The sequence below is a fragment of the Teleopsis dalmanni genome, chromosome 2 (assembly GCF_002237135.1).
Source record: "Teleopsis dalmanni isolate 2A chromosome 2, ASM223713v2, whole genome shotgun sequence".
Lineage (NCBI taxonomy): Eukaryota > Metazoa > Arthropoda > Insecta > Diptera > Diopsidae > Teleopsis > Teleopsis dalmanni.
In genome coordinates this window covers 111427411-111441043 of record NC_051847.1, presented here as the reverse complement: position 1 = coordinate 111441043, position 13633 = coordinate 111427411, and the positions used below count along the sequence as shown (strand labels likewise).

Here is a 13633-nt window from a genome sequence, read left to right as displayed (position 1 = left end):
AAACAGTCAAAAATTTTATGGATCATATTTCTTTGAATCTGAACACATATGAAATTTGTTAGTAAATTCTAATGAACAAAAACCTTTTTTTTATTTATATTCAATGCACTTTTGTGCTTTTGAGCATTCACGAACAACACAAGCTTTTATGTGAATAAACAATGGCAAATGCGTTCAACTTCAATAGAAAAACACCTATACAGTGTCAACGAGCTTCAGGGCCAACATTAATATCGTAAAGAAGAAAAAAAGCAGGAAACCAAAATACGATTACTATGAATGAAACATATTTTTAAAATTATTTTGAGATATATATATTTAATAAATAGTACATACAAATTTCAATCGAACTCGAAATCGCACAGATTGATTCGACTCACTCTCAATTACTTAAGTCGGGAGCAATGTTAGTTACATAAAAAAAATTTAGTTATAAAAAATTATAATAAAATACAAAGAAATGAAAAACAAAAATATAATACGAGCATAATAAAACAATAATCCAAGGAGAACTTTGTTTCTTTACTCCTTAGATGTTGAAAATGCGTTTGGTTCGTCAACCAAACACAAAATCTACAACAAAGTTTCGAACTGTAACTAGTGCACTCATACACTTTCTGCCATGGTCGGTATCCTTTGTGTTTAAATCCTTGATGCTGCCGCTATTGTTGTTGATGCTTTCGCGCTCTTTTAAACACGATACTGGTGCAGTATTTCGAAAGTTTGTGATACAGTAGTTGCTTTTATTGTGTTATTGGTATGGGTTCGGCTATTTTTGTGTTTGTTGTTGTAATTGATTCATTTGCAGAATATCTCTATAACCATTTTCCGCATTACATTCGTTTATACTCACACAAACACATAAACGCGAAACTTATAACATGAAATATATAAGAAAAATAAAAATTATCACTTTCCACCCTGGCACCTTATAGTATACTTAAAGTTTTTACGAAATTTACTCAAATCCTAGCTCGAAGGCGAACCGACTGTGAAGTAAAATGGAAAAGCATAAGTACGAGTTTAGGTTGCAGCTGCTACATTTCTTGCCTTCGATTGTTAAGTTTTAGTTTACTTCGTACACCAATACACCATTCCTTCAAGCACTTAATCTTTTTCTTTTTTCTATATACATATATATTTATTGAAGTTGCAGTATGTGTGTAGTGTTTGTATTAAATCAGAGTTTTTCGTTTTCGTTTCGTATATTGAACAAAACTATTTCAACACATGTAAATAGTGTATAAATTCTGTTCATGCAGCAACATGAACAGCGTACGTTCACATATCTTATAAATGCCTAAGTATTATTCAACTTGAATGGTTGAGTGAAGTATGCGTGTATTGATCTGCATACTTGTTTTTGTAGTTGTAAGTTTTTACTTATGCTTGCGGCAATTGTTGTTTGTAAGAAAAGAGAATCAAACAAAGAAAACAATTAAAGAAAAAGGCTTTTATGCCGCGCACATGAATTAAAGGTATTATAAAAATTTGGATTTAATTAAAAATAAAAGTTATTGATGACCTTTGACCCAACTGGCCATTATGATTTTTTACTGTTTTTTTTTTGGTCAAACGGCTGAGAAAAACTTTTCTCCTGATTTTTTTTTAAATTTTGTACTTTATATATTTATATATATATTATATTTATAATATATTATTGTACATTATATAGCGTATTATCCATATAGCGTTTAGCTTTTAAGTGTTTTTAAATTTTACTCAATTTAAACATGTCGAAGCTATTTGACATTGGTTTTCAATTTATACTTAAATAGAAACATGAGCTCTTGAATAATAAAACACAAAAACAAAATTGAAATATTGAAACAAGGCCTTTTCTTTAAAAATGGAAGCCACAGTAACAAAGTTTTTGAATAATAAAATTGGAATTATTGCAAAATAGTTATATATTCAAATATTATTATTAGAAAACTTTAGGTATTATCATTTGGAATTCCATTTGACATACCTAAATAATGATATTAGCGTACTATTGTTAAACAAGCCCTTTTTAATTTCTAAAAATATAATCCGAATTTAAAAAAATTGAATTTTAACACATTTGATGCATTTTCGGAGATTTTAAATGGAATTAAAAATGATAAAATTCACCTTCACTATTTATAATAGTTTATTTATTTCTCAATAATTTCTTACTTTTTACTAATTTAAATAATATATAGTATTAAACATAAATTTTCAAATTTTTGTAAAAAAAAAAATCAACATAGTATTGTGAAAGTGTTATGTAAAATTCAATATCACTAATTTAGTTACTCATACGCAACACGGCGGTAGACAGAATTTCATTATATAAGAAAGAAAGTATAGTCTCCAATTTTTTGCATTCCTTGCTTATTGTTAGGTAGAACTACCACATTTAAATACTTTAAACAATTTTTATATTGAAATTTTACAGGATTCATCATTCATTAATGAATTATTGTATTAATAATACATATATGTACACATAAAAGGAAAAAAATTTCTTAACACTACTAAGGAATGGTAATGACAAAAATGCATGAATATAATCTAATATAACATAATATCTTACCATTGCAGTTTTGTAGTACTTATTGATATTGTTTAAGCTATTTTTAATCGAGAAACTATGTATGCTTTTAGTATTAGTGAGATTTATTTAAATAGTTTGAATTTCAACGAATTATCGGAGGTTATAATTACATATGACGTAAACAATAAATCACAATAACTTTTAATTGAAAAACAAATATTTTTTATGCAAAAGACTCGCTTTGTTTAGCGACAACAAGATAATCTCTTTGTACATATGTTTTCATACCACTTGATAAAGAAGCATCCTATGATTAAGTATAAGTGTTGTACTTGTGTATGCCCTTAAATGCTATTCCAACTAAAACAGCCATAAACAAACAAAGCATAAAAAAGTAATGAAAGAAGCTGTGATAATATTCGCTCACTCATTTTACATATTTTTTGTTTTCGTTTTTGTGTATTATTTAGTAAGGCACACACTTGCACACTTGCACAATTCCATACTCCCACACTCGCTCACTCAAGCACTCAAACACTTTCCCACTCACGCAATCGCTTATCTAGCATCTCATTCTCGATATGGAGGAATTTTACTTTAAATTATATTCAGTTTTTTATTGCAACTTTTTTCTAATTCTTTGCAAATATATAAACACTAAAGTTGCCACTTATAAAGATAAAAATTGAGACTTAATAGCGTCTAAGAATGGTCCTTATACTATAATGTATCTTAAAATAATAATTTCTTTTATTCTATATACTTCCGAATTTTTTTTACTCAAATTAATATTAACTATTTATGTATTTTAAAACCACAGTAGTACGGTAGAGAATATGTTTAAATTTGAAATTAATAATTTTAATAAGCGTAGAGTCATTACGAAATCTAATTAGTTTGGTCCACCGCTGGCTTTGACGTTCCCAATAAACTGATTGCGAGCGCGTAAGGACGAACTTCAAATACCCTCGAAACTTTACGAGCAAATATTTCAACAAATCGAGAAACGTTCAGTTTTTCTATGTTCAACATACAAAAGCATTAACCGCACAACAACAATACCAAGCATAACATAAAAACATACAACTACATGAAGATAATATAGTGTTCCTAGATATCTAACTTTATCACAAACATGCCTCCCAATATTAATTTCACGAATGAACAACCCTTGAACAACCGTTATTATTGTAATAACTCGAGATGGAGCATGTCCCCAGCATCTTTTTGAGTGTTGTCTGCTGCTTGCTACATTTGAGACTTATTGAACATGAGAGTATGTAAAACACGAGCGAGTTTTCTTGTTTATGTACGAGTATGTGAGTGTATACAATGTGCGCTTTGTAGACACACATACAAGTACAATGCGCCGCTTTTTCTCTTTCGCTTTGTATTATCTTTTAAGCTTTCTTCTCTAAAAAAGCTTTTTTAACGCAAAGTTCATTCCTTTATTGGTATTTTTGCATTTATTATCGCAAATTCTATACATATAATTGACTGGTTTTTCGCCGCTGAAGTACATATTTCCCAAACGTGTATTTTGGTAAAAAAACTAATTTGAGAGATTTGTACAAGAGCCTCAAGCTTCCAAATGTCCAAAATAGAAAAGTACATATTCTTTCTCGTTCCCAGCTATGCGCAAGTACTTTAATTGAGTGCATTTTGTTGTCATAATTCTAAAGAGCAGCTTTAGAATGCAAAAATAAATTATTTCCATCAACAACGCACAGTCTGATTTCTTACAATACTTTATTAGTATTGTAAAACTCGATTAGGTCCGGTGGTTCTATTTTAATGTTCAAATTTAAGTTTTGACCCTTTCAGGTTATCAGAACTCAGTGTGACATATAAATATGGGTTTTTGAAATATTCAAACTGATATTCTTCAATATATTCTGTTTTAATTACTTATTACATTTTCTACACATATTTTTAGTAGGATTCGTCAAGACATTCACAAAAGGTCTTTATTTGTGATATTACTTCTTTATTGGAGCTATGTAATTCTTAAAATTTGGCTTTCTTCTTTTCCATTTAGGTCATCTTTATGAGATATCATTTTTTTCCAGTAAATTCTTGAAATTGAAATACAAAGAAAGAAAGAAAATAAAAATAAAATATGAAACGATTGCTTTCTATCAATCTAATCTAATCCAATCTATGCTAATCTTATCTAATCTAATCTAATCTAATCTAATCTAATCTAATCTAATCTAATCTAATCTAATCTAATCTAATCTAATCTAATCTAATCTAATCTAATCTAATCTAATCTAATCTAATCTAATCTAATCTAATCTAATCTAATCTAATCTAATCTAATCTAATCTAATCTAATCTAATCTAATCTAATCTAATCTAATCAATCTAATCTAATCTAATCTAATCTAATCTAATCTAATCTAATCTAATCTAATCTAATCTAATCTAATCTAATCTAATCTAATCTAATCTAATCTAATCTAATCTAATCTAATCTAATCTAATCTAATCAAATCTAATCTAATCTAATCTAATCTAATCTAATCTAATCTAATCTAATCTAATCTAATCTAATCTAATCTAATCTAATCTAATCTAATCTAATCTAATCTAATCTAATCTAATCTAATCTAATCTAATCTAATCTAATCTAATCTAATCTAATCTAATCTAATCTAATCTAATCTAATCTAATCTAATCTAATCTAATCTAATCTAATCTAATCTAATCTAATCTAATCTAATCTAATCTAATCTATTTATACAAATTATTCTATACGAAAATATTGAATAATGCCTAATTAACAATAAAAATTAATGCATTATTCACAAAACAATAAATTTGTCCACGCTGAGCTGACATAATTATTAGTCAAAATACTAAACCCTTTCTTCAGGACAATGACCAACAAGAAAAGCTGATGATAATTCAGAATTGCACTTTTCGCTGGTGAAAGGCTGGTGGTACTGCGGGCCTAAATGAAATGTAAACACACGTAACCAAATATTAGTTGCTAATAATAATAGAAGAATTAATAAAAATATTGAATAATTGTAAACATAATCACTGTATTTAATAAAAAGAAATCAATATCAGTGGAAAAAGTTTATAAGATTCTTTTAATGCATTTTATTTTAATTAAAAGAACCTAAAAGGTTATGCTTATATTGTGGCAAGATTTTTACGAAACGATGCATCTACCCCTTGAAGTGATCTCATTCTTGCAGCAATGTTCTTGCAGACACACTGCTGTAATTGGGACATAGTACTCATATTTTTCGAAGCATTCAAGTTTTTGTTTTTTGGATAGAAGAACATATTTGTGATATGATCATATGTTGTATGGTGTTATTCGTGGTTTTTAAAATTTTCAAGATTTTGGAAATCAATGTAATAACCAATGTTTTCTATATTACCCGGAAATTAATTGTTATATTTCTGTGCATCTTCCATTTAGTTATTACTTCACTTTTAATTAAGAGTACATAATATTTTCAAAGAAAATAAAAAGAAAAAAAGTTTTTTAGCAAATAAAACCTATACATAATTCGAGAAGTGCTACCTAGTGTAATAGTTACACATCGTTCAAAAAAAAATAATGCAGGAAAAAAATATATGTGTAAAGTATAAATTATTATTGTTTCATTAAAATAACTCGTTACCCCCACTAAATGTAACATGATAAATTTTTAAAAATAATTTTACACAACATGAATAACAATTTTTTACAAAACTTAAATTTAATTACATTGTATTTTGGTAAAATATTCTAAATTTATTTTATGTTTTAAGAACATACTTTATGTGTACGTTCTATGTACAAAAATTACAAAAATATTAATTTGCATATCTGATATAGTGCAGTAAGGGCCAAGCCGTAGATTACGAATAATGTGCAGTAGTGTAACACTTTAAGGCTGTAGGAAATAAATTTAATTTAAATATAGTTAGTTAATGAGTCAAGGATATATATACATATATTTATATATAAATACCGTTCATAGCGTTTCACTGACTCAGGTATGCTAGCAGGATCGTCCTTTACCACATAGTGTCGTAAGCCAACCAAACTAACTCGAAACAGTTCAATCCAATTCAACTTGCGCATATCAAAGTCAAAAAGCAGCCTGTCCTTTTCATCCAATTTTTCTGACAGCTTGCGTATATTGTGATTATCAAATTTAAAATCATTTGCACTAAAGTATTCCATCACAGAACAGAATTTATGTATTTTCCGATAAATTTTTAACATTCTTAATACAGGGAACATAAAATAATTAAATAAAAATTACATATTTAAAAACGTAAAACTCACTGGGGTTTCTTTCCGACAACTATCCTTGACAAGTCCATTAACATAGCCGGAATTGTGTGGTATAAAAATGATAACAAATGGTACTGCCATACTGATGGCACAATAGTAAATCTTGGATACCAAATGGATTTCCTCAGGGGAATATCACAACCATATTTAAAACCGAATTGCATGTATTCTTTCCATGTGACTATATTGTCGGCATCAGGTACGTAATTATAAATCGGAGGCGTATCATAGCTATGTATACATAAAAATATTAAATAATGATATATTTTAATATAACCTAATTGACTTGAATTGGATACATACGAGTTTCGGGCAATATCCCAAGCACTCGCCAGTAATGCGTTTACACATAAATCAACTGGTACAATATGAGCTTTATTGTCAACTTTTTGATAAGAAAAGCAATTGCGTTAATTTTTTTTAAATTTTTACTCTAATTTTAATACCTTTTCCACTAAAAACTCGCAATACACCGGAACCAATTCCTACAATAATACCACATGGACCATACATATTGTCTATCCAACCAGCAACGGGCTCCTTGTATGTAGTGATCACTAAAAAATATAAAGAACATAATTAATTCAGTCGGTTTCAATATTAAATTCAATAAAATTTACCTATTCCAGGTCGGAACACAGTCACCGGCAGGTTAGCAGCATATTCTTGTACAATATTCTCAGCTAGAACCTTCGTAAATGTATAAGTATTTGGATAATCTTGAATTATAGATGGTGTTAACATATTCAATGTATTCTCATCAATACATTCGCCCAATTTGCAAGCATTCTCACCGGTTAAGTAACTATTATAGAATTTTTCTTGAATATACCTATGATTGCAGTGAGCAAAGGCCGTGGAAACATGTACAAATGCCTTCCATTCAAAGTTAGAATTTTAATTTATAATAAAACAATTACATGAAAGAAAAAACAGCAATAATAATTAAAATGCTATACACGAATTCACCACAAAAATGAATTAATTGAATTGCTTCAAGCCAAGTGGCTTACCTTCAAGTGCACGATTTCTTTACCCAGTTTGAGTATTTCTTTGGTTCCACTGACGTTGATAGCAATTGCCATTTTTAGTTTCTCATCAAATCGAACAGTTGCAGCACCGTGTATAACAATATTGACATTATCTTTTATTATATCACGTTCATTTTCATCAATTCCTAGTGAAGGCAGAGAACAGTCGCCACTGATAATAGTTACTTTCTCACGATAATTTGGATTACATTTCTTAAGTTTCTCAAACACCTAAAATGAGATATTCGATGTGTATATTTTAAGGATATAGAATTTTAATAAAGAAAAATAACATTTATACTTCTTTTTTAATAATTTCATTACATATTGTAAATAAATTAAAACCTCGCCCATATAATTCTTACCTAACAAAGGTTTATGAGAAGAGCGGATTGAGTATGTCAGATTGTTTTTGATAGAATGAAGGAAACATCAGAGCCTGTATACATATATATATATATATATGTTTCATAGCTTATTACTAGTGGAAATCTAATTGTTATATAGTGTATAGTACATTCATCACTGGTCATCAGATCGTTTCATAATAGACATATAGATCGATATACTTTGAAATATGATCAATTAGAAACAGTCTCGTCAAGTTGAACGATTGTATAACAAAACAGATTTCGAAAACAATGCAGAAACGGGCATTCTTCCCACCAGTACAAATGTATATATATGTATAGCTCAATCAATTTACAGTCGGCTTTCTGGACAGAAGTCTTAAAGTTAATATTTTTTCGACTGTAAATGGATTCACAACATTCATTTTTAATCTATGTGTAGTCTAGGGACTTTTATTTAAGTTTAAATAAAACATGTTATCTTTACTTACAGGGTCATTGAACAAATCATCAATGCGTGCAAATGCGTCTTTACCCTTTTTAGTACGAATAAGTAAATATATATTCGCAACGTCAGTAACGCGTAACAGTTTTTCTATAATAACTATTTGAGATTTAATAATTAAACATTTTAATAAACACATTTAATTAATTTTAAACAATACTCACTTTTGCCAAAAAAGCCCGTGCCACCGGTTAGAAAAACGCCTTTGTCTTTGTAAAATTTCTGCATCGGTGACTCTTCTATACAATAAAAACAAAAACAAAAACAAACATTGTTAATTTATACAGTAAATTCAACTAAATGCAAAAAATGTATATATCATAATTACATTGGAAGTTTATTATAATTTTTTTGTATTTTGCAAAGTAATTGTGACAGCAAAGCAAAATTTTAAGCGAGAAACTCAAATGCTTTCGTAAGTTAACACAAGGGAGACTCTGAAGTGCACTTATTGCATCTTATTGCCGAGCTCCTTCAGATTGGCACTGCACTTTGCACTTTTATTTTTGCTAAGAGCGACTCAAGCTTGATTTCTATATTTCGAAATAAATTCAATGAAATGGGGTGATAGTTCGTAAATATTTGTACACGACAATAGCTTTGAATTAGTAAGCACATAATTGCCAATCGACGTAAATGTACTTGGTACTTTAATAGACGGAATGCCCAGACTCTGTATAGGCTTTTCAAATTTCTGAACAGTGCTACTTAATAGATAATCAACTGGCATGTGCAATATAGGGTGTGATCCACTCATGAATCTGAATTTGTTTGCATGCATAATTATGCAAACAATAAGATTGGTTCTATTTCCCTCCCTGTAATTAGTAGTCTACGTAATGGTTGATAGTTAATGATTAAAAAGATATTACGCCTGTATTTAAAATTATGTTTATGTAAGGAATCTGCCATTAAGTTAACCTTCTACAATATGCAAGCAAATACTTTCAAATAATTAATACATAATTTTTAACTTTTTTAAAGCTTAACAAATTAAATTGCACAATTCAATAATTACAAAAAAAAAAAAACTGTCTAAATGTTTCTCATATACAAATGGTAAGTTTTGTTCAATTTTATACCGATGAGAATATTGCTACATTCCAAGTTGCAATAGATTTTTTATAGAAACACATGCCCCTTTTTTCAAGAATTCAGTATGATGATTTTACAAGCTGTGAACAAGCTATATTTGGGAATTCCTACAGAGCAAATTTTCTTCGTTATTATATGACTTAAATACTTTATTGGTAGTTATAAGATTTATATTTTATAAAAAAATAAAAGTGTAGTGTTCGGGCTTAATGGACTTGAGAAAGTGAAAATGAAAATGTACTTACGCTCCAATTCAGTTATTAGATGATTGTCCATTTCATAATAGTTTTTAAAATGATTTTTCATTTCTTCGATTATCTAAAAATAAAAGCAAAAGCTTTGTTTAGAAGGATTTTTTTTGTAAACTAAAAAAATTAAATATAATTGTGAGCATCCAGCACTTGACCAAACAAATTAATGAAACCATCAATTGGAGAAATAAATTGATAAAAATGTGTTTAAAATTAATTAAGAGGAAAGATAATGCATATATCTCTTTAGTAATCTAACAAAAACTGAGAGACTTTGACTGAGATGTTCAGATACAACCAACGTACAGGATAGTTATAACACCGTCAAATAATCAATTGTTGTGATTTAAATAATGGCAACATCTTATTCGCCCGATAAAAGCTGATTATATCACTCATTAACTTGACAAGAATATATAAAGATAAGGTTATTATTGATAAATTCATAGTGGTTTTAGTAACTCTACTTTTATCATTATTAAACAATCGAAAAGAGTGGTAAAAATATCGGTTAAGCAATGCAATTCACAATGCTTTGTTGAAATCAACTGTTTTGGTTTACTGAGTTTACCCCATAAACATCGATAATAAAAAATACTTTATACGGACGAATTTGTTGCTAACTACTGAAAGCAAAATAAAACTTAATAAAAACCATTTCATGTGATAAAATAATGAAATTCAGGGAAAGAACGTTGGGTCCTTAAGCACACAACGATTATTTAACGATATAAATTTGTGTTCGATATGGGCAACGTATTTGCATATACTAAACTAAAAACAACGATGCGTTGATGATTTCTATCACTATTAATGCAACAAAAAGGATTATTTCATGCAATATATAGTAGTTAATGAATCACGGCAGTCAAGTGATAGACAGCAAATGGCGAATTTTGTCCAAAACAGAAGAAAATATATATATCATCTTGTACAGCCTTCATATTTTTAGCCTACATATTAGGTGTAGTAAAAAGAAATCCATTATTTTTGCATGAAAGACTGAAGACTTATTTACCCTTGTTAGAATGACCCGATATAGGTCAAATATGCACTATTTTGTTTAATAAATTCTTGACTATTCCGATATGGTTCGGCAACTGAATCGTTCGGTGATGCATCACTGTTCCTTCAATAATTACACTATATATAGAAGTAAACAATGTTGAAGTTAAAGATGGCAAGTTTTAAAGTTTTATTTGAAAATTCTGTAAGCCAAACCATAAAATATTCATTCATTCAATGAACATTAAATAAAAATTAAGAGGTTCTAGTATTTCATTACACCTAGTATTATTTTAAGACTTGGGTTTCAAAATGAATCATTAATTCTTATATATTAGTTGCAGTAGACGCTGTTAATGATAATGACTTAGGTTCATAGCAGAATTTCTTTAGTTGTGTTCACCTGATAGGATGATCTCATCAACTAGCACGGGAACCAATAATTACACGGTGATTATAGAACCAGTCTGTTTCACGTACTGGTTCTATAATCAGTACGTTATACTGATTATATAATAATATATAATTGTGGAATGTATGTGCAAAAAAAGCGTGGAACATAATGAAAAATGTCGTTGGCAATGCAGCAATCACAAAAACAAATAAAAAAAGAAGCTACAACTAAAAGAGTAAACTAAGAGCTGATATATGTATATAAAGCTTTGCCAATCAATTACATTTGTGCTCTGCATCGTTTCAGCAAGGAAAATCCAGGTTAATCTTTGCTAAAATGGAACTTTTGTTAAATACAATTTAATGCAACTAATAACGATCAAAGAGAATTATTCAACTGATAAATTTCTACATTTTATAATTGTAATGACAACTACATATACCTATAAAGGAAATGCTTTTAAATTTTTTTTTTTGTGACACTTTTTAAAATGCTCTGCAATCAAAATTCGGTAAACTATTTTAAATAATTGAATTAAATATTATGATGTTTGATAAACTTTTAGCATTAAATTTTTATACCCACTAACGTCGCGAGGTACTTTTTTTATTGTCAGAAATGAAACTGAAAGCTGCCAAACAATTTCAACATAAACAAGAAAAACGAAGAGCACAATAAGCATAACAGTAACAATACTAAAAACGAATAACACATACCATAATTAAACGGAAAGCAAACATATAAAAAATACTGTGCGAAACACAAAAACAAATAAAAACAAATCAAAACAAAGTTGCACTACTACAAGCATGTGACCAGACGCATAAGGCGGCTAATTGAATTTTTTGAAATCACCAACAATGGCGCGAAAATTACAACCAAGAACAACAACAGTGGTATTGCAACAGCGCTGCACCTGTACTACGCTACTACCTGTACTACAAAAACTCTTAGGCGAACACAACAGTGCAATGTGCATATGTAGCCACAAATGTAAAAAGATATTTTGCGCTACTGTTCCACATTATTTTTTGTTATGTTATGTTATTTATTATTTTATTTATGCTCTATGTGAAAGACACAGAGCATTAAACGTTGTTAGTAACTGGAAGTGCTTTGACCGTTAGTAAAAAGCAGTTACAGAAATTGTCTAAAACAGCGCCGCACACAAAATGTCTTCAGATATTTTTAGCCTTATTTTTCAGTGAAATTGAAGTATTAATTTGGTTCGACTGAATTCAATCTGTATCCAACAATTTGAAAAATACTATTGTGAAAAAAGGGATATGTGATTCGTTGTAATGTTCGAAAAGTTATTACAGAGATGTGGGAGTTCAAACACAAACACACCATACACTCGTTCATTATTGACTTACATAATGATAAATAAACGAATCGACGTGACAAACCTAGCAGACCTAACAGACGTAACAGAATGGACTTTTTTGAATCCAGAATGATCCAAAGTTTGTGAACGCTATATTCTAATACTCAGTGCCTGCGTTAAAGCTTAAATTTATTGTATTAAATTGTATTGGCATTAATATTAAAGAATAATCACATTTGCAGAACCCACAAGAATTGTAAGATTGTAGCAATTATTTGCGAAATTGACATTGCATATTTCTACAACATATTGTTGTAACATATTATTATATGTTATTATTGTAACATAATATGTCATAATAAAAATTGAAGGCCAAAATTATATAACAAACATTATTTATGATAATAAATTAACGATTAATGATCAGGAATTAGCAGGCGTGCAGAAAATAGAGGGTAATAGTGCTCATTTCGCCTCATTTTGTTGAAATCCAATTGAATTTGGGACGTTTATTTATTTTTGTGAATTGTTATTCGTAAGAGCAGTATTATTTAATGTCGTGATGTTTCAGATTATATGGAAAAATCCATCAGAATTTTGAACTTTATTTTATTTTGAATTATATTGCCTACATGATTTTAAGATTAAAAACGATAATGAATATAGAATTAAGTAATTATAATAATAAATAATCATTACTTCGGTCACTCCGAAGTACGTCGACAATAATAAATCTCTTACTATTTCTTTTACTATCTCTATCTATACTTATGGAAATGCCTTATTATCTCCAAGAGACAGCAGAAAAAAACATTCCAAAGCTATGAGCGATTTATCGTGCTCCTTA

The 13633-nt window shown here is 28.8% G+C and overlaps 1 protein-coding gene across 1 annotated transcript; it reads right to left on the bottom strand.

Moving 5' to 3' along the window:
- Nucleotides 1-6258: 6258 nt before the first annotated feature.
- LOC119678928 (fatty acyl-CoA reductase wat) lies at nt 6259-10124 on the bottom strand. Its single transcript, XM_038091029.1, has 10 exons — nt 10055-10124; nt 8879-8953; nt 8701-8813; nt 7842-8090; nt 7449-7704; nt 7275-7385; nt 7132-7213; nt 6820-7059; nt 6500-6757; nt 6259-6421 (listed from the first exon to the last, which is right to left on the bottom strand). Exons 1-10 carry the CDS (start codon nt 10113-10115, stop codon nt 6331-6333), a joined length of 1536 nt encoding a protein of 511 aa, XP_037946957.1. The 5' UTR covers nt 10116-10124; the 3' UTR covers nt 6259-6330.
- Between the last annotated feature and the right edge of the window lie 3509 nt (nt 10125-13633).